The following is a 23,633-nucleotide window of genomic DNA, read 5'->3' as shown; positions in this document are numbered from 1 at the left end:
CCAGCAACATGGCAAACGTAGCCTCTGCTGGGACCTTGGAACACAGCGTCCACAGTGGTTGCTTGGAAGAGATCCCAGGTCTACATTTTATAACTGCAGAAAGCTCGACAGTCCTACCCCATCAAATTTAAGATTTATAAATAGTAGGTGGCAATTATGCTGGAATCTGCCTCAATCCTCTCTGTATTCTTGATGCCGGGAGGAAGGGAGTAAACGCTGTTTGCAAACAGAGTTTTGTGCCGATTTATGTAACTTCAAGGGGAAGGGAAATATCTTTTCAAAAGCCACCTCTTCAATCTAGACAATTGCTTTTCTGTACTGGGAAGCTACTGAGAATTAAAAAAAAATTAACACACAGGCTTCCACGGAAAACATCTGCTCTTAATATCGAAACACATCGTGGAAAGACCGGTGGTTCGGACTCTGGGCTTTGGGCTCTTCCTTTTTCGGACTCTGGACTTTGGGCTCTTCCTTTTTCACTTCTTTTTCAGTTCCAATTGTGAGTTGCTGACCGTTCTTCTGATTGCTCCCAAAACCTTGAATATACAGGTGATGCTCGACTTATGACCGCAACTGAGCCCAAACATTTATGTCGCTAAGCGAGGCAGTAGTTACGTCGGTTTTGCCCCATTTTACGACCTCTCTTGCCGTGGTTATTTAAGTCCAGTCACCGCAAATGCCCAATATAGTTTGGAAATGAAACTGGAGCTAAGACATTGTGTCTTCACCATTTGGGGGCTATTTATAGAGCTCAGTATTGTAAAACAAATAGCTCTGTGTGTGTGTGTGTGTGTGTGTGTGTGTGTGTGCTCTCTTTCCCTGTGTGTCATTCAAGACACAAATGGGTGACTATGACAACCAGATTTCCAATTCGCTTCTTGAAAACCAAACCAAACCTTGCTTTCATTTAAACAATGGCATTTTTTTCCCCCAGCGAAGAACTAAATTTGATATATTGTGCTGGCACAGTTGTTAACAGCTGCAAGGAGAAATTGCTGGCTGATGTTGCTAGGGAACATTAAAATAATTGATTGCAGGCTTCAGGAAGAAAAAAAAAACTAGTTAACTATAATCTAATTGCTCCTTCCTGTAGAACAAGAAATCACGTGTTGTGCTCTTTACCAAACAGCACATAACTAACAAATAAACTATGGTAACGAACAGAAACGTGTGGAATATTTGCCGTTCATACGGGCGTAATATGGTCGGATCACAAAATGCGCGTGGAAACCAGGGATTTGCAAATAATAACACCCAACTTTATTTTAGAGAGTATTCCAGCCTTACCCCTTACATCTAATCGCAATCCATAAACATTCTGTTTAACTAGCTAGCATATCAATGTATTAACTCTAGGCCTCTAATAGCTAGTTTTACAGTTACTGACCTCTTCATTGTTCAGTCTTTTTAATGTTTGCTTTTAAGACACCTAAGAGGGAAAATAATTCTATTTATCACTCGAAAGTAGAGGGGGTAGGGGAGAGAAGATACATAAAATCGGTTAGCTGTTACACGCGCACCTCCATGATATATTGAATTTTTGCCATTGTATTTGTAGCTCAGGGTTGCACCGATGACGTCACCTAGTTTGGTAACGAAACGTCTGCCAGGAAACAACCAAGCTAAGAACGCCAAGGACCCCACATTGAATTTTTATATGTGACTTTCTTTAAGACACATCTCAAACTGAAGCACAAGAGACTGAGATTCAGACAGCTCAGACTCATCCCCAACAGCCTGTGTGCCCGTCTTCAACGGTGAAGGGACCCAGGTCAGAAAACATCCCTGCAGCCAAGATGGCTCCACGCCCATTTGCACCACTCAGGTGACCCTGAGGACACAGGTAAACCTCCAAGTGGCCTCAACGACTCTCTAAAAGGGAGGCAAATGACCAGCTGTCTGCAAGGGGTATAAATCCTTCCCTTCCCCACCATCCACTCAGAGCTGAAGAAGCTCCTTGGATGAGAAGTGAAATGTCTTCAAAGAAAAACAAGGTAGTTCTGAAAAAACACCTTTGGGACAACCTGGATGACTGAGAATCTCCATCGACCTCATCCGCTTTTACTCCCAAGTAGCAAGCTGAGATTAAACAATGAGGTTTTTGAAACTGGGTTAGTGTGTTTTGCTTAGTGCCGCCCAGTGGTATGTCAGAACTAGTACGTGTGGTAAAGTGCCTGCTCCAAAAACCTTATTAAATTCTCTTCTCTCTTACATTCCTTTCGGCCTCCTACATCCCCTCAGAGAGACGCTTGTCTCCCAATGAGGCAAAGAGCCTCAGATAAGACCTGGCCAAGATAATCCTCCTCATTAATCAGCTGAAAGCGAGAAGAACTTACAGGTATTTTAAATGCATCTACTGACATTTGGTTCTCGGAGTCCATGGAGGGCCGACGGACATTACTTGACGAATAGTTGACGGGATAGGCCTGAGCTGGGCGCCGGAAAGTCATCTCTGCCGAGGCGATGGGCGTTTTGGGCGCGTTCTTGTGGTAGCGATGAATGAAGTAAGAAGAGAGGACGACCGAGATAATGAAGGAGAGCAGGACTCCCCCAGCAATCACCATTTTGCACATGTCGTCGCACAAAGCTTCTGCAGAGAAAGAAGAAATAGCTGAGACCAGATTCTCGTCGCTCTTGATTTTGCTCTCCCTTTTTTTATGATGCCTTAATTCGAGATGGCGTCGGGGTATTTACTGGCCGGCTGCCCTTCCTGACACCTACATGAAGTTCACAGATTTTTTTTTTCTTTGCGCCCAGAGAAACTTTTACCGCTACTTAGGATTGAACTCTCAATCTTCCTATACTGGGAAGTGAGAGGTGACCGCACTGCTCTTGCTCCTGATCTTGCTAACTATGGGCAATCCTCAAATTATGACAACAGAGACCAAAATCTCTGTCACTAAGCAGGACAGTTGTGAGCTTTGTCCCATTTTACGATCCTTCTTGTCACCGTTGTTAAGTCAATCACTACAGTGATTTTACAACCATTTTACTAACTGACCAGCTGTAGTGATTCACTTAACAATGGTGGCAAGAAAGGTCGTAAAATGGGACAAAGAGATCCACACAAGGGCAGGGGGAAAGAGCTTTCTGGTTCCCAATTATCTACATATTCATTTCATTTATGGACGTGATCTACCACCCTGTTCACATTTTTGAGCAATACATTTGCACTGGGAAACATCTGTTTAAGAGGACAACATTGTCACAAAAATGCTAGAGCAGGGGTAGGCAACCTTAGCTCTTTTATGACTCGTGGACTTCAACTCCCAGAATTCCTGAGCCAGCCACACTGAGGGGAAAGGGAGAGTTTTCCAAGCTAAGCCATGCTGGCTCAGGAATTCTGGGAGTTGAAGTCCATGAGTCATAAAAAAGCCAAGGTTGCCTACCCCTGTGCTAGAGCATCCAGCAATGCAGTGAGAGACTCACAACTTCAGACTTACCCCGGATATCATCTTTCGCGCAGTAGCAGCTTACTCCTGGAAAACAGTGACAAACTCCATGTCCTGCCCTGATTCCACTTCCAAGACTTCCTTTTTGATGGCCACCAATAATGTTGGTTCCTAAATCAAAGACGGATTGAGATAACTTTATTTGAGGCACAAGGGTTCGGTACCAGGTGGTGTTCTCTTAATAGATATTTGAAAATGTGGCTTATCAAAATAGGCGAAGCAAGTCTGGGTGAGAAAATTGACATCTGTTTGCGGATTTTATATTGTGGGAGCTTTTTTTGAATTGCTATCTTCTTCGAGCTTGCGGGTTGGTTTCCAAACGTTTCTGTCAACACTGCGAACATTGGATGTTCTTGCTTTGACAACAATGAAAATGCAGCCATTTTCTCTATGCTTTTAGAATTAGTTGGTGCTGGGAGGGAGGATTGGGATGAGAGTCCAGTTAGTCCTAACAATAAGAACTCAGCTGTGGGAACCCAAGATCATTGCGGCCAGAGTTGATAAGAGTTTTGGCGGGCTGGAGAGCTGGGGAGAAAGCATGCGCTTCAAGCGAATTGGGGAATGTGATTTATGATGGTTTATTGGAGGAGAGAATTGTGCTTTGTTACTTTGTATCCAGGGGAGGAGAATTTAGTTTTTGGGTTCAACTATGTTGTGCCGATACTTTGTTTCCCGGATAAAAGATTCTCTAAGGTAAACAATACCTCGAAGTTCTTTTGAGGGGTTTCACCTGTCGGAACCAGGACAATTTCATTAGCCAGCTAGGTAAAACCTTCAGCGGAGGTTAGAGGATGTCAGTGTCCTTCTGTTTATAAGGGCTTCAGAGATTGATGTGTGAAGTGAGGGTCTTGTGACGGGTCAGGTGAATCGTCAGTGAGTCTTGAGAAGGGGCGTGATGGGGAGGTTAACTCAGTCAGGGTTATGGGGTGATGAACTGCTGGTGGGAGGAAGGGCTTGCATGGATTGGGCCCCACTGAAAGACCCATCACAAGACTCACTGATGACTCACACCTGACCCATCACAAGACCTTCACTTGACACACCCACACCTTAAGGCCTTATAAACAGAAGCACACCCACACTGACGCCCCATAAATCCTGCTGAAGATGTTACCTAGCCTGGTAACGAAACGTTCGGAAAACAACCCACAAGCTTGAAGAATGAACCTTCACCTGAGTTGCTAGGAAGGAAGGAAGGAAGGAAGGAAGGAAGGAAGGAAGGAAGGAAGGAAGGAAGGAAGGAAGAAAGAAAGAAAGAAAGAAAGAAAGAAAGAAAGAAAGAAAGAAAGAAAGAAAGAAAGAAAGAAAGAAAGAAAGAAAGATAGAAAGAAAGAGGAGGAAAGAAGGAAGGAAGGAAAAAAGGAAGAAAAAAGAAAGAGGGAGGGAGGAGGGAAAGAGGGAAAGAAAGAAGGAAGGAAGGAAAGAAAGAAATAAAAAGGAAGGAAAGAAAGAAGGAAAGAACGAAAGTATTATCCTTCAAATGAGGTTTTGTTCCTGGTGATTTCATGGTTGTCTGCGTTCCATTTCATTCTGTTCCAGAATTCTTGACTGACTGAGGATTTCTCAATCTAGCTTACAGCCCTGGGAATCCACTTGGCAGCTGTCCATCAAAGCATTCCTCAGGCCTGATCTGTCTTACCTCCCTGAGCTATGACCAAGTCATCCACCAGATGCTATCGCCTGCTGAAGCACCCGTGTTGACTCAGGGACAGAAAGAAGCAAAAAAGGTATCAAAGCCAAGAGTCATTTTTTTTTTAAAAAAGTCCGGATTCCATACTTGTGCAATCTTGAGGGCAGATTCTCTTATCTCTGCTTTCGACAGGATCGCAAATTCCATCCGGACATGTCTTGATGCTTGGACTACAAGTAGAGTAGTTGGTGGTTATTCCTAAAAACAGAACACGGTTTCTGAATTCTGGGCAATGCATAACCAATTCAAACCCAAAGGTGCTTTTTTTTTAGGAGGCAACTGGACTTTGTTTTTCTTTGAGGACTTTTTGCTTCTCATCCAAGAAGCTTCTTCAGCTCTGACTGGATGGTAGGGAATGGAAGGATTTATACTTCTTGCAGTCAGTGCTGGTCATTTGCCTTCTTTTAGAGAGTCATAGAGGACACTTGGAGGTTTATCTCTCTCCTCAGGGTCACCTGAGTGGGGCAAATGAGTATGGACAGCCCTTTCTTAATAGAGGGGGAGGGATACAACATCATCTATCTCCAGTCTACAACACAGTCCATGTCAAGAAGGCTCCACACCCATTTGCACCACTCAGGTAAACCTCCAAGTGGCCTCAACGACTCTCTAAAAAGAATGCAAATGACCAGCTCTCTGCAAGGAGTATAAATCCTTCCATTCCCCACCATCCAGTCAGAGCTGAAGAAGCTTCTTGGATGGAAAATGAAACGTCTTCAAAGAAAAACAAGAAAGTCCAGTTGCCTCCTGAAAAAGCACCTTCACGACAACCATGATCTGGATGACTGAGAATGCACACATGGCATGGTATCAAGCAAATCCTAATGTAAACTCCCTAGCAATTTATTGAAGCCAACTCGTGTCTGTGCCACTTCAACATGAAGTGAAAATGGATCCATTTTCTTGAAAATTGATCCATTCACACTGATTATACAGCTTTGCTCATGTGCAAGATCACGTGCAAAGTTTTTTTTCCCCCTAGGAGAAATCTGGAGCAATGTTTGACAGTAATAGGGAACAAGATCTATTTCCTGTAGGTTGCAATCACTTAACGGCTGTTTTTATGCAGAATGGGAGAACTCACCAAGGCCAACTCACCGTGGCCAGTTCGCCATGGGACAGTTCAACAAATGCAAAAGTTAAATTAATTTCGGTGGAACCAGGGGCCAGAATAATAAAATAGATAAATCCATAAATACAAGAGTTGCAATGATTTCGACTGAAACATGGTCACCAATAATAAAAGTACCGAAATGATTAATACACTATTGAACTGTCCCGCAAGGAGTTGTCCTAGACCCATTTTTATGGTACCATTACTTATTTCAGCAGGATCTCCACCGCCATGCTGGCAATATTAAGGATCTAATTTGGAGATGAAGGGCAGCCAAGCCCTTCAGGAAAAAGAGAAAGACACAGCAAGAAAAATGTTTAAAAGTTCAGGGATGAAGAGAAACCAAAGGAAACCCATCCCAAAAGGCAACTGGATTTTCTTGTTTTTCTTTGAAGACGTTTCGCTTCTCACCCAAGAAGCTTCTTCAGCTCTGACTGGATGGTGGGAAATGGAAAGGATTTATACTCCTTGCAGAAAGCTGGTCATTTGCCTTCTCTTAGAGAGTCATTGAGGCCACCTGGAGGTTTACCTATATCCTCAGGGTCACCTGAGTGGTGCAAATGTATGTGGGGCCTTCTTGGCTGCAGGATGTTTTTTGCCCTGGGTCCCTTCCCTGTTGGAGACAGGCACAGGCTGTTGGGGATGCGTCTGTGTTGTCTGCATCTAAAACTGAAGCGCAGATGGTTCCTGGAGTCTGCAATGTTTTCTGGAAATCCGTTCATACTCCCTCAGCATTCAAAGGGTGTTCATCCCAAAGTGCATAGCTAAATGTCTGTGGAGGTTCTCAGTCATCCTGGTCAAGGTTGTCCCAAAGATTTGGGACAACCATGACTTGGATGACTTGAGAACCTCCATAGACTGAACATCAGGGACAACATTTCCACTAACGAAATGCACACATTCCACAAAGCTGCATTTGCTGCAAAATACGGCTCAGGTTTTCAGGCAGATTTTCAAATCTTTCTCAAAGATACCTTTCCCGCTTCCCTGCCTCCACTGGCATTTCCCCGTCAGCACTCCGACACCTCCACATTCTTCGCACTCCGATCGTCTTTTGCTTGTAGCACAGGAGTCTGGACAGTTCTCATCGTTGTGTACAACTGGGAAGAGAAAGGCAGAAGAGGTTGTGACCCCAAGTGGCATCGCTGTCACCATCATGTGTGCAGAAATCCTTCTTATAGCCCACGAATGTCGGGCACGGAAAATAAGGTTCACAGCAGTGGTGGGATTCGAATACCTGAGCAACTGGTTCTCTTATTCGATACAGGCCTGGGCCTCCGATGCCTAGAACGGACTTCCCGAAGTGGCATTCACGCACTTCTGGTGGGCCATTCTAGGCCTGGGAGGCCTCCTCCAGGCCTTCAATGCCTCCTCTAGGTCTCCAAAGCCTAGAATGGACTTCCAGTGGGCCGTTCTAGGCCTGGGAGGCCTCCTCACCTCTGAGGCCTAGAACGGACTTCTGGAAGTGGCATTCATGCACTTCCAGTGGGCCATTCTAGGCCTGGGAGGCCTCCTCCAGGCCTCTGAAGCCTAGAACGGACTACCAGTGAGCCATTCTAGGCCTCAGAGGCCTCTTCCAGGCCTCCAAGGCCTAGACTGGACTTCCAGAACCCAGCCAGTTCTCCAAATTCAGGTTTGTTTGTTTGTTTGTTTATTTGTTTGTTTGTTTATTTATTTTTGGGACTTATATGCCGCCCTATCTCCCGAAGGACTCAGGGCGGCTAACAACAATAACATACAAATTTAGCTACCATTTCTCCCAAACCAGTGCAAACCAGCTGAATCCTACCACTGGATCACAAGTTAAGTTCCACCTTAGAAGATTTGTTGCTCGAGTCTACTCAGAAGAATCTAGTTAACTAGCAGTCGGCATTAAATTGGTGCTAGGTAAGAGTCAACGGAATTCAAAGGGGATCACTTGTGGCAACGTAACGATTCTAGGCTGAGTCCTCTCTTGACTCTGCCTCCAGGCTCCATCTGCCCTTCTCTTACAAGAATGGTAAAAGTCTTCACCCAGCGACTGACTTCGTAGGACATAATGCAACTTCTTTGGTGACTTCTTTCCTTCTGGGATGTTTTCATGATGCCCCAGCCCAGCCGTCAGCCCCGGGCGAAGCTAGTGTTCACCCACTCAAGTGTTAACCAGGAATTATTCTGCTTCAATTCTTCTGAGATCAGCCAAGGCTGCTGGCTGGGTAATCTCTGAGGAATATATGGATGCATCCATCAATGTTTCTACACCCAATATGGAACCAAAGTCATGGCAATTTGACTTCTATTCTTTTTTTATTTGAAACGTTTCATTGCTTATCCAAGCAGCTTCTTCAGTCTGAGCTAAGGAGCTCCTTGAACAAGCAGCAAAACATCTCAAACCAAAACAGAAAAGAAGTCCTGTTGCCATGGTTCAGCTTCCAGACAACACTTTCTGGATGACTGAGAATCTTCATCGACTTCCAGTATGGAAATGGCTTACTTGTGGCTTTTCTCTGGTTAATTTTCCCCCATACACACACTTGATCTTGTAGCCTTCTGTGCCAGATCTTCTGGAGACCTCCCATTCAAGGAACAATGAGGTCCCAACCCTACCTTGTTTTTTTTTAAAGACCAGCCAAAGTTTGCTAGCTATTGCCACTTGCTCTGACTTTCACCAGGAACCTCAGCTGTGAGCTGTGAATGAACTAGTACTTCCCTTCTCAATTAAGGCTCTACAGTCCCGGCCTTCGTACTTCTACGTGAGCTTAACACACTTCTCTTTCTAACAATAAACTGTATATTTATTTCAGAATAACAGAATTGGAAAGGACCTTGCAGGTCATCTAGTCCAGGGCTTTTCAACCAGTGGTACGGGTACCACCTGGCAGGTGGTACCAACCATCCTTGAAAAGTGGTAGCAGGGGAGGGGAATGAGCCGGCTGGAGCTGCAGGGCTGTCAGGGCTCAGCGAAAGCGCCAGGATCAGCACCAGGCTCCAGCTGGAGCTTGGCACTAATCTGGGCACTTCTGAGCCCAGAAGAAGCACCGATCAGCTGGAATGTTGCAGCATCTTTGGGGTCTTGTGATTTACATTCAGATGCTTGGCAATTGATTCATATTTATGATGGTCATGTCCCAGGGTCATGTGAAGTGACCAAAACCTGCTGCAACCACCCGGCAGATGGGGGGAATAAAAACCAAGCACCCACCCCACCACCACCCCCGCTGCCAATCCTCAACAGAAATGCTCACAACAATGAAAACCTCGGACAGGAGGAAGAGCGCTGCCGGGTGGGCAGGCAGTTGTCTTGCTTGGCTGTGGCTTGGGGGGCACATTTTTCAGTGCCATTGTAACTAAGCAAACTGTTGTAAGTCAAGGACTACCTGTATTTCATCACTTTTTTCCTTTTTTTTTTTTTTTGGTCATCAAATTTTTAACACCTTGCAAGGCGACTGGTGGTACTCGGATGTTGCCATATCCTAAAAGTGTGTACAATGGGTGAAAAGGTGGAAAAGCCCTGATCTAGTCCAACCCTACCCCACCCCACCCAAGCAGGAGACCCTACACCATTTCTGACAGATGGCAGTCCAGTCTCTCCTTGAAAGCTTCCAAGTCTTTCCTCTTGCAAAGAAGTCTACACAAAATCGACTTATTCAACTCACTGAACAATAACAGAAGCTGTGGCAAGAGTCTTGCCCTTAGGAACTTAAAATTATCCATTTGTTTCATGAGGGAAAGGGAACAAGTGGCGGGGAGCAGGGGAAAATTTCATCCCGAAGCTTTCTGTTGCAATACCTCTGAGAACTGGACAAAAGAGCCTTGGTGAAGCAGTGGGCTAATGCCTCCTTAAGTAACACCAGCTGCCTGCAATTAGTGCAGGTTCGCATCCCACCAGGCTCAAGGTTGACTCAGCCTTCCATCCTTCCGAGGTAGGTAAAATGAGGACCCAGATTGTTGGGGCCAATTAAGCTGACTTTGTAATAATGCCGCTTGGGGTGTGTGTGAAAGCCCTAATAAGCAGGCATATACATAGAATGAAGGCTACTGCTAAGCTTGTAAGCCGCCCTGAGTCTTCAGAGAAGGGCGGGATATAAATGGGATTAAAAAAAAGTGAACATTCCTTTGTTCTTTACTTGGAAGGTCTGTTCTGTATCAAGTGACTCCCACACACACACACACACACACACCCATTCAACTGTAGCCAAGCACCAACTTTTCTAGAAACAGCAAAGGTCTTACGTGATCCTTCAAGCAAGATAGTAAGATGAGCATAAGCCTCCTTCCTGCTCCACTCCTCTTTAGCTACCACGGGGTAGTGTATCTCTCGGCACTCGGGGTTCCGCAACACAGCTGAATGGTTCACGTAGAGAATTCCGTACTTGTCGTCGTGGCTTGGAGCAACCTCCACCGCGTAGCAGCTGACGTTCGGACTCTCTAAGCTGTAGGTGATGCTGATGCCGTAAAACTTCATGCAGTTGTCGATGCAGATTTTTCCTATCTAGGGTCAAAAAAGAGAGAGAGAGAGAGAGAGAGAGAGAAGGAATGGGGAAAAGAAAAGAGAAGCCATCAACATGCCAGCAAGACTTGCTGAAGAAGAGCAAAGAAGTGGATAGGATGGGATGGGATGGGGTAAGGTAAGGTAGGGTAGGGTAGAATCAGAGTTGGGAGGTCTTCTAGTCCAGAGGTCCCCAACGTTTTGGGCACCAGGGACCAGTTCTGTGGAGAAAGGCTTTTCCACGGACCGGAGAACGTGTGGTTGTGTGTGCTGCCTGCATCCCGTGGATGGGCCTTTCCTTGTTTCTGTGGACTGGTTGCTGGCATGCCGCAGCCTGGTACCGGTTCACGGACCGGGGATTGGGGCCCCTGTACTAGTCCAACCCCCTGCTCAAGCAGGAGACCCTACACCAGGGGTGTCAAACTCAATTTCATTGAGGGCCGCATCAGCATTGCGGTTGCCCTCAGGGGGGCGGGTGGGTATGGCCAGGGTGGGCGTGGCCTACTGGGGTGGGCATGGCTACAGTACGTATGCCCTACTGGGTGAGCATGGCCAGCTCTACATTGTTCGCATCAAGGGTGCCTATGGGGGCCTGGGCAGGAGTGGGACAGATCTGTGGGTCTCTGGCAGGAGGAGGGTCTCTGGGCCAGGGTCAAGGCAGTGGGAGCCGTTCCCTCACTGTTTCCAGGATGGCTTCGCGGGCCGCATGAAACCACTTCGCGGGCTGGATCCAGCCCCCGGGCCTTGTGTTTGACATGTCTGCCCTATACCATGCCAAATAAATGGCTGTCCAATTTCTTCTTTAAAGCCACCATTGACGGAGCAGCCACAACTTCTGGAGGCAAGCCGTTCCACTGGTTGATTGTTCCCACCGTAAAGAAAAATTTCCCCAATTCTAGGTTGGAACATCTCCTTGATTCATTTCCATCCGTTGCTTCTTTGGAAGTTCTTCTTCTTCTTCTTCTTCTTCTTCTTCTTCTTCTTCTTCTTCTTCTTCTTCTTCTTCTTCTTCTTCTTCTTCTTCTTCTTCTTCTTCTTCTTCCTCCTTCTGTGCTTTGCAAAATAAGTTGACCCCCGTCTTCTCTGTGGCAGCCCCTCAAATATTGAAAGACTGCTACCTAGTTAGTCCTTCTTTAGATTAAACTATGCATACCCAGTTCCAGCAATCTCTTTGCAAAAGGCGTTAAATAAGCAGACCATCAAGCCATTAATTAATTAATGGCCATATCCAGGGCCATTACAGGTTGGGGAAAGTATTATTATTCAAAAAAATTCTTCTACAGTCAGACAATATAACACGATGCCGAAAAAGATCCCCCAGGTCTCTTTTTAACGCAGCTCGAACTTTTCACTGCAAGACTGGTTATTCAAACAGAAGTCATTAAATGCTATTTTATTGCTGAGACACGTTGCAGCAAGTCCCTGCTGCTCTACCTATTTACTGCATTGCTAAAATGGAGATATGGCCTCAGCCCCTTTTCACCGTTGCGGGAATTTGTTTGTGGAGGACACTCGGACTGTTACGCATCTTGTATTGGCTCATGTCTCCAAATCAGATCAACTTTTTCTACAGATTATGGGGCAAAAGAAATGCAAAAGCCAATATGATGTAGCCGTGTTGGGTTAGAAATTGTGACATCCAGGATCAAGTTAGCTGTGGAAACTCACTAGGTGAATTTGGAGCAATCCTTCTCAGCCTAACATAGGCCAAAACATTGCTATATCAGGAGAAAGCGAAAATTAATCTTCATAGAAGCCCGCTTAGGTCTTTGAAGAAAAGCAGGCTATGAATCGAAATGAAATTTGGGTCTCTTCACCCTCGTTGATCCAGCAAGATAGGAAAAGGCTGAAATTCATAATCGTGGGAATTTAATGTTCAATTCCCTGGAATAATTAGATGACATGTCATCTAAAATGCCAGATAATTTACATTATAGTGTTAAATAAGAAAATGCATATTACATCCTAATGTTCTAGCCTCATCCCTAGGCACGGTAAAATGGTTTATAAATCAAGCAGCTGCAACTAATGTAACTTTAAAAAAAAAGTAATCAAAACATTAGTAAATGGAAAAAGCACTATTGAGGTTCAGTCATTTAACAAGCCTTGACCTGAGTCTCCAAATGTTTTTAAGAAAATATCCATGCCTTTATGCAATTCTTCCCGTGTTGCCTTCATATGTGGGAATTGACAGCATAGGCTGGCATTTCCCGAATCTAATGGGTTCAAAAACATCCATTTCTTTCTCTGTTCCTCAATCGGAGGGATCTCTTCTTCCTGTTTTTAGCGCTGACCTTTGCGGAACTCTTTGCTTCTTCTGTATTCAGCCCAACGTCTCAAAGCTCTGAAAATCGGCGGTTCTTTATTATATATATAACTGAAATTGTAAGGTGGGGGTGACCTTTTTGGATCTGCTTCTCAACCTGAGTCTCTAAGAATAGGGGATGTCATGTGTATTTGATAATATTTTTCTCCTGCTAACCAAATGGTGGTTATCAAGTTGCCCGTGGTTCTTGGTAGCAGTGTTTCAGTATTTGAGGGGCTGCCACAGAGAAGAGGGGGGGGGTGTCAAGGTGTTCTCCAAAGCACAGAAAGCAGGACCAGAAGCAATGGATGGAAACTAATCAAGGAGAGAAGCAACCTGGAATTAAGGAGAAACTTCCTGACAGTGAAGACAATCAACCAGTGGAACGGCTTGCCACCAGAAGTTGTGGGTGCTTCATCACTGGAGGTTTTTAAGAAGAGACTGGACAGCCACTTGTTTCAAATGCTTGAATGGAGGGGGGGGGGACTAGAAGACCTCCAAGGTCCCTTCCAGCCGTACTCTTATTCAGTATATATATAGAGAGAGATAAGCTTTAAACTACGTAGTTGTGATAGATCTCAGGACCTTTTCACATCCTGAGAATTCTCCAAGGACAGAGATAACGTTTTCATCTACCTTCAGCCAAGTAGCTACAACGTTACGTGTATCAGCATGGGAGGAGAATAGACCTGGGGGAAAAATGTCCATCGTGGAAGTCAAACTGTCACAGAGTGACTCCAGTCACTGATTAACATTTTAAGTTTTGTGCGACAGAGAATTATAACACGAAGGAGTTCGACCAGGTCCCTTCCAATTCTTCTGACTCTGTTATTCCTGTGTAATTAGTATCTGGTCTGTTGAAAACCAACTCAAAGATATAATTTCCCCCTTGTTATGTTATTCCAGACATGTCAAACACAAGGCCCGGGGCCCAGATCCGGCCTGCGAAGTGGTTTCATGCGGCCCGCGAAGCCATCCTGGAAACAGTGAGGGAACGGCCCCCACTGCCTTGGCCCTGGCCCAGAGACCCCCCCCTTCTGCCAGAGACCCTCAGATCTGTCCCACTCCTGCCCAGGCCCCCATAGGCACCCTTGATGTGAACGATGTAGAGTTGGCCACGCCCACCCAGTAGGCCATACGCACTCTAGCCACGCCCACCCAGTAGGCCACGCCCACCCAGGCCACACCCACCCGGCCCCCTGAGGGCAACGGCAATGCTGATGCGGCCCTCAATGAAATTGAGTTTGACACCCCTGTGTTATTCTTTCTCAGCTTCTGGACTGCTCATGTTGTGGCACTCTTTACCACTGAACTACTAGTTATTCCATTGTTTGAAAGACTTTCAGAATTTTGCCAATAAACTTTCAAAGTGATGCTTTTGCTCACAAAGGAAAGGCCAAAAAAAAGTGACTTTTGGAGAACTTCAGAACTGCAGAACGTCCAAGAAAACAAGTAGGAAGATAATGGCCTCTTAATGTGTTGCTATTCTTATTTCAACAAACTGAGGAGAAATATTACGCCTGGAAATAACACAGATGAGTTTAAGACCATTAACATGTGGCAGTCGTTTTTCTCCATCACAACGTTAGAAGCAAAACCGGGTTGTTGTTTTTCCCTCTCTCCCGAAGTAAGACCAATCTTCTATGCTTTAATTTTATTATCTTCTTGGAATGTGATTTTTTTTTTTAGGAAATGAAGTAAAATAATTTACCTGCAACAATGGTTGTGAAGGGTTAGAATTGGGTGCTCATTTGAGCTGTGTACATATAAATAGAATTTATCAGTTGTGGAAAATCTACAGATTAAGCCTCGGAATAGGAGCTCAACCTTAATTTCAAACAATGAAGGACGAATTAGTCCCTATCCCCTTTTATGAAATCCAGTTGTAAAACAGAACAATAATTTACCAGCAAAATCTGCCCCTTCTCATATGGTTTAATTTTTAGAACTGAACTCGGTTTTTTTCTCTTTTCCTTCACTGCTTTTTTCTGCTCTGCTGATTAGAACATCTGCATTTTCTGTTCAAATTGCACAAAATACTTAGGACACCCACTGTCTCCAACAGAAGATAAAATATGAGCCATTTTAGATTGATGGGAATAAAAGCTACAGTTTTCCAGCACGGAAAACAGGCCCCAGCACAGCTTAACAAGAAACTGGATTAAGCTTCAAAGATAACTCAGCAGATGCGAAACAGATAAAGATACATGCATGCTTATACAGCAAAAGAGACTTGTAACATGTGATAACATGCATTTACTCAAATTATAGCACAGAATTTGAGCATTGCAACCACAAAAATTGTCAGTCCAAATTAACTATAAATTAACTGCCTCTTTCTAAACCACCAACACAGATCATTTCAAGAACTAAACACTTCCTCTGTAGCTTAATAATCTTTAAAAGGTAATTATTTTGCCTTTGCAATCACTTGGTTTATTAAGAAGAGGGCGTCATTTTATTCTCCAAAGCACCAGAGGAGAGGACAAGAAACAATGGTTGGAAACATATCAAAGAGAGAAGCAAACTGGAATTAAGGAGAAACTTCCTAGCAGTGAGGACAATCAACCAGTGGAACAAAAGTTGTTCCTTCAGAAATTGTGGGTGGTTTTTAAGAAGAGACTGGACAGCCATTTGTCTGAGATGGTATAGATGCTCCTGCTTGAGCAGGGGGCTGGACTAGAAGACCTCCAAGGTCCCTTCCAGATTCTATTCTATTCTATTCTATTCTATTCTATTCTATTCTATTCTATTCTATTCTATTCTATTCTATTCTATTCTATTCTATTCTATTCTATTCTATTCTAATTCTATTCTATTCTACTCTACTCTATTCTATTCATGAATGTATTCATTCATTTTTCTGTTGTTATTAGATTTATGTCCCATTTCCCCCCCCCCCAAGCATTTGAAGCAGTGTAATAGTAGCTCTGCCTGTCTATGGAGATTCTCAGTCGTCCAGGTCACAGTTGACCCATAGATGCTTTTTCAGGAGGCAACTGGACTTTTTTTGTTTTCCTTTCAAGACGTTTCGCTTCTCATTCAAGAAGCTTCTTCAGCTCTGACTGGATGGTGGGGGGAATGGAAGGATTTATACTCCTTGCAGAGAGCTGGTTGCACAGCTCTGCCTCTGGCTTTTCCTGCGCAAGGAAGGCTAAACTACGAAAGAACGATAGCTCATAAATCATCCACTGAGCTTCTGTATCTGAAAGTGGATTGTGGCCAGGAGTGTGGCTGTTGGTCCAACATCTTCACGATTGCGTCATATTGCTGCAGTTCCTGCCAAGTAGCCTGTTCTAACTTCTGCATAAAGCAGGAGAAGGTCTCTCAACCATGCCACCACCTCTTTTCCTTCATCAAGAGAACCATACGTACAACTTACAACAGTTCGTTTAGTGACTGTTTCAAGTTACAGCAGCCCTGAAAAAAGTGAGCGATGACTGTATTTCACACTTATGACTACTGCAGCCTCTCCAGGGTCACGCGACCAAAATTCAGCTGCTTGGTAACTGACTCATGTTTATCACAGCTGCAGTGTCCAGGGGTCATAGGATCCCCTTTTGCGACCTTCTGACAAGCAAACAACAACAACAAATCCTACTCCCTTACTAGCACTGATGATGTTACCTAGTTTGGTAATGAGATGTCTGCAAGAAAAGAACCAAGCTCAGAGAGCAGCAAGGACCCCACAGTCCTCCTCTTCCTCCTCTTCCTCTCCACAAATCCTACTCTCTTCTAGCACTGATGATGTTACCCAGCTGGGTACTGAAACGTCTGCAAGAAAACAACCCAGCTCAGAGAACACCAAGCGCCCCACAGTCTGATTGTGTTGCAGTTCCAACCCTTTCCTTATTCCTGTAGCCCTCGACTTCCAAGGATTCATTTAGTGACCATTCAAAGCTACAACCACACTGGAAAAGTGACTTTGGGCCGTTTTTCACACACTTAGGACCACTGCAGCTTCCCCAGGGTCACGTGATCAAAATTCAGACGCTCGGCAACTGGCATGTTCTTATGACTGTTGCAGCATCCTGGAGGGGCCACGTGATCCCCTTTTGCGACTTTCTGACCAGCAAAGTCAACGGGGAAGCCAGATTCACTTAAGAACCAGTTTACTAACTTAACAACTTCAGTGTTTCATTTAACAACGGTGTCAAGAAGCGGGGCAAAAACTCACTGAACAATGGTCTTACTTAACAGCGTAAATTTGGGGCTCAGTTACGGTCGCTGAGTCGAGGACTACCTTTATCTCGAACGCAAGAACGTTCTTGGCTGGGAGGAGTCCAAACTGCCTACGTCCTAGCCACCTTTGCATCCGTTACGTACGTTTCCCTGCCCGACGATTTAATTTTAAGAAGCTCCTGTTTAAAAGAGAAGAGAGGGGCGCCCGTCCTCACTTGCGAAAAGTTGGCGGCGTTCCTGTTCACGGTGAGCTGATAGGTGGTGTTGGAGAACTGGATCAGGACGGGAAAGACGGAGACGTTAAAGTGAAGCGTCAAGGATTTGTCCCATCCCGGGTACGTTGTGTCATTCACAATGATGTCCAGCAGGAAAGAACGGCTTTCCGTAACGGAAACAGTCCTGTTTAGTATCAACCCTGCAAAAAAAAAACAAAAAACCCAGAAAATTGGTTTTACTTCACTGTACATTATTAGCACTTGGAGAAGGGAATAGATAACCAAGAGAGACACCCAGTGGATGAAGAACGGACAGGCAGTGGAGATTAGTTTATGGGGAATCTGGCCACAGACGTAGTGAAATGCAGAGTACTGTTCCGTAACGCAACCCCAGACGCTTCTGAAGGAAACGCATCTGGTAGAACGTCTATGGAGATTCAAAATCATCCAGGTCCTGGTTGTCCCAAGGGGGCTTTTTCGGGAGGCAACTGGACTTCCTTGTTTTTCCTTTGAAGACGTTTCGCTTCTCATCCAAGAAGCTTCTTCATAAATAACCTGTCAATGCTGCTAACATCAGATGTTCTTGCTCTGACAACATATGGAGATGCAGCCATTTTCCTTTTTATGTTTTACTCTTAGAATCAGAGTTAGAATTAGATGATACTGGGGGGGAGGAGGAGGAATGTGCATGAGAGTTTAGCTAGACATAACAATACTGAACCTAGTGTGAGAACCAAGGTTATTGAAATAAGAGATGATAAGAAACGATGGGCTGGAGAACTGGAGGGGAAAGCCTGCATTTCAAACTAATTGGGGAATGTGATTTATGACTGTGAATTGGAGGAGGGACTTGTGCTTGGATACTATGTGCTCAGGGGAGGGGAATTCAGATTTTGGCTTCGACCGTGTACGTGCTGATGCCATGCTACTCAAATAAAGATTCTTTAAGGTAAACAATGACTTGAAGTTCTTTGAAGAGTGTCATCTGTCAGAACCAGGACATAACCACTTTGTAAACACATGGCCCAACACAGGAGAAGACGACAAGACGTTGGACTATGATCATCAGGAAGTTTTTAGTATGAGCCAATATCTATGTAAAGAAGAACCATATGGAGAATAAGCCCATTAGGACAAGATTCAGCAGTCCATCTGCATTTGAAAGACAAAGCTACTCTTGGGAAGGCAGCAAAGTCCACATTTTGGACAGAGGGAACAAAATGGTTTGAAAGAAGGGTCAAAGAGGCCATCTAGGTCAAAACCAAACAGCCCACTCTCAGCTGAGGGACTAACTTAACCCCTGCAGTGATTCACTTAACAACTATGGCAAGAGAAGTCGTTAAACGGGGCAAAACCCACTTAACAAACGTCTCACTTAGCAGCAGCAGAAATGTCGGCTACAATTGTGATCACACGTCGAGGGCCACCTGTAGATGCATTGCTATCTCTTCATCCCTGTCACTGTTCCAACAAGGATCCATCATCAACATTCTCCTCTCGACAAATCCTATTATGGAGTCCCCTGACATACGACCACATTACGCAACATACGGAAGTTATGATGTATTGTCTCAAGAATATATAGAAGCTTTAAAGGTCGGAAGTGAATATTCTCCGTATCTTTGGAAGAAGAAATGAGATGCCTCTCTTTGCACAGGCAGTCCTCGACTTACGACAATCGAACCCGCACTTCCTGTGGCTAAGTGAGACAGGGGTCGTTGAATTTGACCCCATTTCATGACCTTTCTTGCCCCAGGCGTTATGTGAATCGCTGAGTCCATTTACTTAGGAGTCACCCGGTTGTTAAATGAATCGGGCTTCCCCATTGATTTTGCTTGTCAGAAGGTCGCAAAAAATAACAGTCATAAATGGGAGTCAGTTGCTAAGCATCTGAATTTTGATCATGGGATCACGTGGGGATGCTGCGACCGTCATAAGTGTGAAAAACAGTCATTAAGTCACTTTTTTCAGTGCTGTCTCAAGGTCATTAAATGAACTGTTGTAAGTTGATATGTGTGTGTGTGTGTGTGTGTGTGTATACATACTTATTCACACTTCTGCCTCTGTTCTCTTGTTATTCTTTATGATTCCTTCTGATTGTTGTTTTATGTTGCTTTTTATGTGTATGCTTTGGAAAACATAATAAAATAAGTTGAAACAAAAATGAAGGGATTAAATGCAGCCTCTGCTCTTGTGAGCACAGGACATAGAATAGAAGAGAATAGAAGAGAATAAAATAGAAAATAGGATAAAAATAGAATAAAAAATAGGATAGAATAATTAGAATAGAATAGAATAGAATAGAATAGAATAGAATAGAATAGAATAGAATAGAATAGAATAGAATAGAATAGAATAGAATAGAATAGAAAATACAATAACAAATAGGATAGAATGAAAGAATAGAGAATGGAACGGAACGGAACGGAATGGAACAGAACAGAACAGAACAGAATAGAACAGAATAGAATATGGCTAAAATTACTGTATTCATGTTGCGTCCCCCGCACTTGGCTGCCGTTTGGGCAGAAGTAAATCTCGTGGAACAGATGCTCCACTCGAAACGTTTCCTGTATCCATGGATCCGAGGAATTGATGGTGCCCGTGTATTTCTTCCTGCTGGTATCCACAGGGTAGATGGGCGTTGTGTCTGCATCCAGGACGGTTAACGATGCCAAGACGGTACCCTGGAAAAGGAGAAGAGGGGTAGATTAAAGCATCTCTCCACCAGCCATCAGCACCCAGACCGGCCTAGATGAACTCCAAAATTAACACCGGACCGTCAATCAAGCAAACCATACGCCAGTCAAGAAACGGGGAAAGAAGCCAATAGTAAGACGGGAACTGAACTCGCCACGGACAACTCGCCAAAGGGAAAACTCACCACGGGACAATTTAAGAATTCAGTTTAATTCTTTAAAATAAATAAGCAAAAATATTTTAATTTTTGCCCTTCGCGTCTCACTCTGTCCCTCTCCTTTTGCCTCCTTTAATGACTGTATTGTAACATTTCTTGGCTACTTCTGTAAACAGCCGTGGTGGCACAGGGCTTAGAATGCAGTACGGCAGGCTGACTCACTGCCCACTGTCAGGAGTTCGATCCTGACCGTCTCAAGGTTGACTCAGCCTTCCATCCTTCCAAGGTCTGTAAAATGAGGACCCTGAGTGTTGGGGGCAATACTCAATAAAACCATTTAGAGAGGGGCTGTAAAGCTGTGTGAAGCGGCATATAAGTCTAAGCTCTATTGCTGTTAGTGTAATTCTTGTCCCGCAAGTGAGTTGTCCCATGATGAGTTGGCCACATTAAGTTGGCCATGGCCAACTGTCATAGACCCACAGTAAACAGCCCAACCAAAGAATCTCTAAGACCACCCCCACTAACACAGACAAGTCACTGGGATATAAACTGACACCAAACCACACTCCTTACCAGCACTGATGATGTTACCTAGCTGGGTAATGAAATGTCTGCAAGAAAACCCGGCTCAGAGACCACCACGGACACACACACCCATTTCAGCTCCCCCAGCTACAAATATTCTCCTTTATAGCTAGATTAAAGTTACAGAGCAGGGGTGTCAAACTCAATTTCATTGAGGGCCGCATCAGCATTGCGGTTGCCCTCAGGGGGTCGGGTGGGCGTGGCCTACTGGGTGGGCGTGGCTAGAGTACGTATGGCCTACTGGGTGGGCGTGGCCAGCTCTACATCCTTCGCATCAAGGGTGCCTATGGGGGCCTGGGCAGGAGTGGGACAGATCTGAGGGTCTCTGGCAGAAGGAGGGTCTCTGGGCCAGGGCCAAGGCAGTGGGGGCCGTTCCCTCACTGTTTCCAGGATGGCTTCGCGGGCCACATGAAACCACTTCGCGGGCCGGATCTGGCCCCCGGGCCTTGTGTTTGACGTGTCTGTTACAGAGTAACAAGGTGCAACTCTTGAGCTCTGGTTGTTAAGAGAGGCTTCCAGGTGTGACCTTCAGATGAAGAATCTGATCGAAGAGCTCCAGGAAAAAAAAAATAACACCAATAAATTCACTCCAGCCGAGGCCACTTATAACTGGCACCGAACGGGCCACTGGCTTAGTACATTAGTGTTTCCAAACTGTCTAGACGGCGGCCATCAGTGGAGGCCCGTTTCAGCGTTGAACTAAATGAATGCAACATTTATTATTCAATTATTTACAACGTGCATCCAGCTGCTCATTCTCTGCAAGAGCATACAGAAGGAAGGGCCTCAAGACAACAAAACACAACAAAATGTAACAGGTATGAATACAAATATAAACAGAAGGAACAGTTGCTGGAATTGGGGATGTCTAGTTTAATGATGAGAAGGACGAGGGGGGAACGTGAGAGCAGGGTTCACATATTTATTTATTTTATTGATTTATTTATTAGATTTATATACCGCCCTTCTCCCGAGGGACTCAGGAAGGTGTACAGGGCAATTAAAATATAACATACATATCTGAATCCCGCCACTGGATTCAGCCGGTTAGTACCCGGTTCTGTGAACTGGTTATGCTAAATCTGTCAGGTGCGTTGCACCGGTGATGACATCACCGTGATGGGCATCGCACCACTGATGATGTCAATGTGACGCGCATGGCGCCGGTGATGACGACGATGCTGTGATGACAAATATGCAAGCCGCGTCACGCTGCTGATGACGACAAACAGACACCAGTTGTTAAATGACTTGAATCCCACCATTGGTATAGGTTCTCCTACTTGAGTGGGGGGCTGGACTAGAAGACCTCCAAGGTCCCTTCCAGCTCTACTCTCATTGATTTGACTCATTCTCCTGAATAAGCAAAGGTGTTAATAAGGCTTTAAAGGATGCATTTTAGACCAAGACTAGGATCGACGTTGGAAAAAATGTGTGCTTGTATCAAGCCTGCCTGAAACACCAACATAGTCTATCCAACCGTGATTAATCGGAGCTAAACAGGTTTATCGGATCAGTATTGCATCCATAATCTTCAACCGGTCAGTCCTAGAGGAGATCAACCCTGACCGCTCTTTAGAAGGCCAGATCCTGAAGCTCAAATACTCAAATCCTTTGGCCACCTAATGAGAAGGAAGGACTCCCTGCAGAAGAGCCTCATGCTGGGAAAGATGGAGGGCAATAGAAGAAGGGGACGACAGAGAATGAGGTGGCTGGATGGAGTCACTGAAGCAGTAGGCGTGAGCCTAAATGGACTCCAGAAGATGGTAGAGGACAGGAAGGCCTGGAGTAACATAGTCCATAGTGTTGCGATGGGTCGGACACGACTTCGCAGCTAACAACAACAACAATCTTCAACCCAGCAGAGTCAGGAAGAGCTGGAACTGAAGAAAGGCTGCAGTGACTAACTCTGGCCTGTGGTTGGCAGCAAACACCCAAAAATGAAACTTTTCTTCTTGCCAAATTCTCAACTGCCAGGAAACCAACTTACTGGATGAAGAAAGATAACATCATATAAGGGCTGAGCTCGAAAAGCAGAGGACAGGAAAAACACTTCTCTTTTTGAATGTCTATGGAGGTTCTCCGTCATCCAGGTCATACTTATCCCAAAGGTGCTTTTTCTTCAGGAGGCAACTGGACTTCCTCATTTTCCTTTGAAGACCTTTCGCTTCTCATCCAAGAAGCTTCTCAAGCTCTGACTGGATGGTGGGGAAGGGAAGGATTTATACTCCTTGCAGACTGCTGGTCGTTTGCCTTCTTTTAGAGGGTCATTAATGCTACCCGGAGGCTCATCTGTGTCCTCAAGGTCACCTGGGTGATGCAAATGTGTGCGGAACTTTCTTGGAGCCTCCCCACCATCCAGTCAGAGCTGAAGAAGCTTCTTGGATGAGAAGCGAAACGTCTTCGAAGGAAAAAAACAAGAAAGACCAGTTGCCTCCTGGAAAAAAAAGAAGCTTTGGGATTCTGTTTTTGAAGTTGCAAATATGCACCTCCAGGGGTCCAAACTGCCTCTTCTCACATCACGTGTATCTTTAAAGTGACAATAAAGGTTCTATTCTATTCTGTTCTGTTCTGTTCTGTTCTACGCCTCTCCTTTCCATTCCATTCTATTCTATTCCATGTTCTACTCTACTCTACTCTATTCTATGTTCTATTCCATATTCTATTCTATTCTATTCTATTCTATTCTAATCTATTCTATTCTATTCTATTCTATTCTATTCTATTCTATTCTATTCTATTCTATTCTATTCTATTCTATTCTA

General features: G+C 44.7%; 1 protein-coding gene across 1 annotated transcript in view; it reads right to left on the bottom strand.

Moving 5' to 3' along the window:
- The window catches only part of RET (ret proto-oncogene), a gene marked incomplete at both ends in the record, with an annotated part of 108,077 nt that overhangs the window by 30,681 nt on the left and 53,763 nt on the right, over window positions 1-23,633 (bottom strand). The window contains 7 exons of the mRNA XM_081329728.1: window positions 2,337-2,590; window positions 3,444-3,563; window positions 5,230-5,340; window positions 7,231-7,356; window positions 10,469-10,727; window positions 17,427-17,626; window positions 19,912-20,113. Coding sequence (XP_081185854.1) covers window positions 2,337-2,590; window positions 3,444-3,563; window positions 5,230-5,340; window positions 7,231-7,356; window positions 10,469-10,727; window positions 17,427-17,626; window positions 19,912-20,113 — 1,272 coding nt within the window. The remainder of the gene's footprint in view (window positions 1-2,336; window positions 2,591-3,443; window positions 3,564-5,229; window positions 5,341-7,230; window positions 7,357-10,468; window positions 10,728-17,426; window positions 17,627-19,911; window positions 20,114-23,633) is intronic.

The sequence above is a fragment of the Vipera berus genome (assembly GCF_964194415.1).
Source record: "Vipera berus genome assembly, chromosome: 5".
In the NCBI taxonomy this organism is placed as follows: domain Eukaryota; kingdom Metazoa; phylum Chordata; class Lepidosauria; order Squamata; family Viperidae; genus Vipera; species Vipera berus.
The sequence above is the reverse complement of the archived record's forward strand: the minus strand, read 5'-3'. Positions and strand labels throughout refer to the sequence as shown.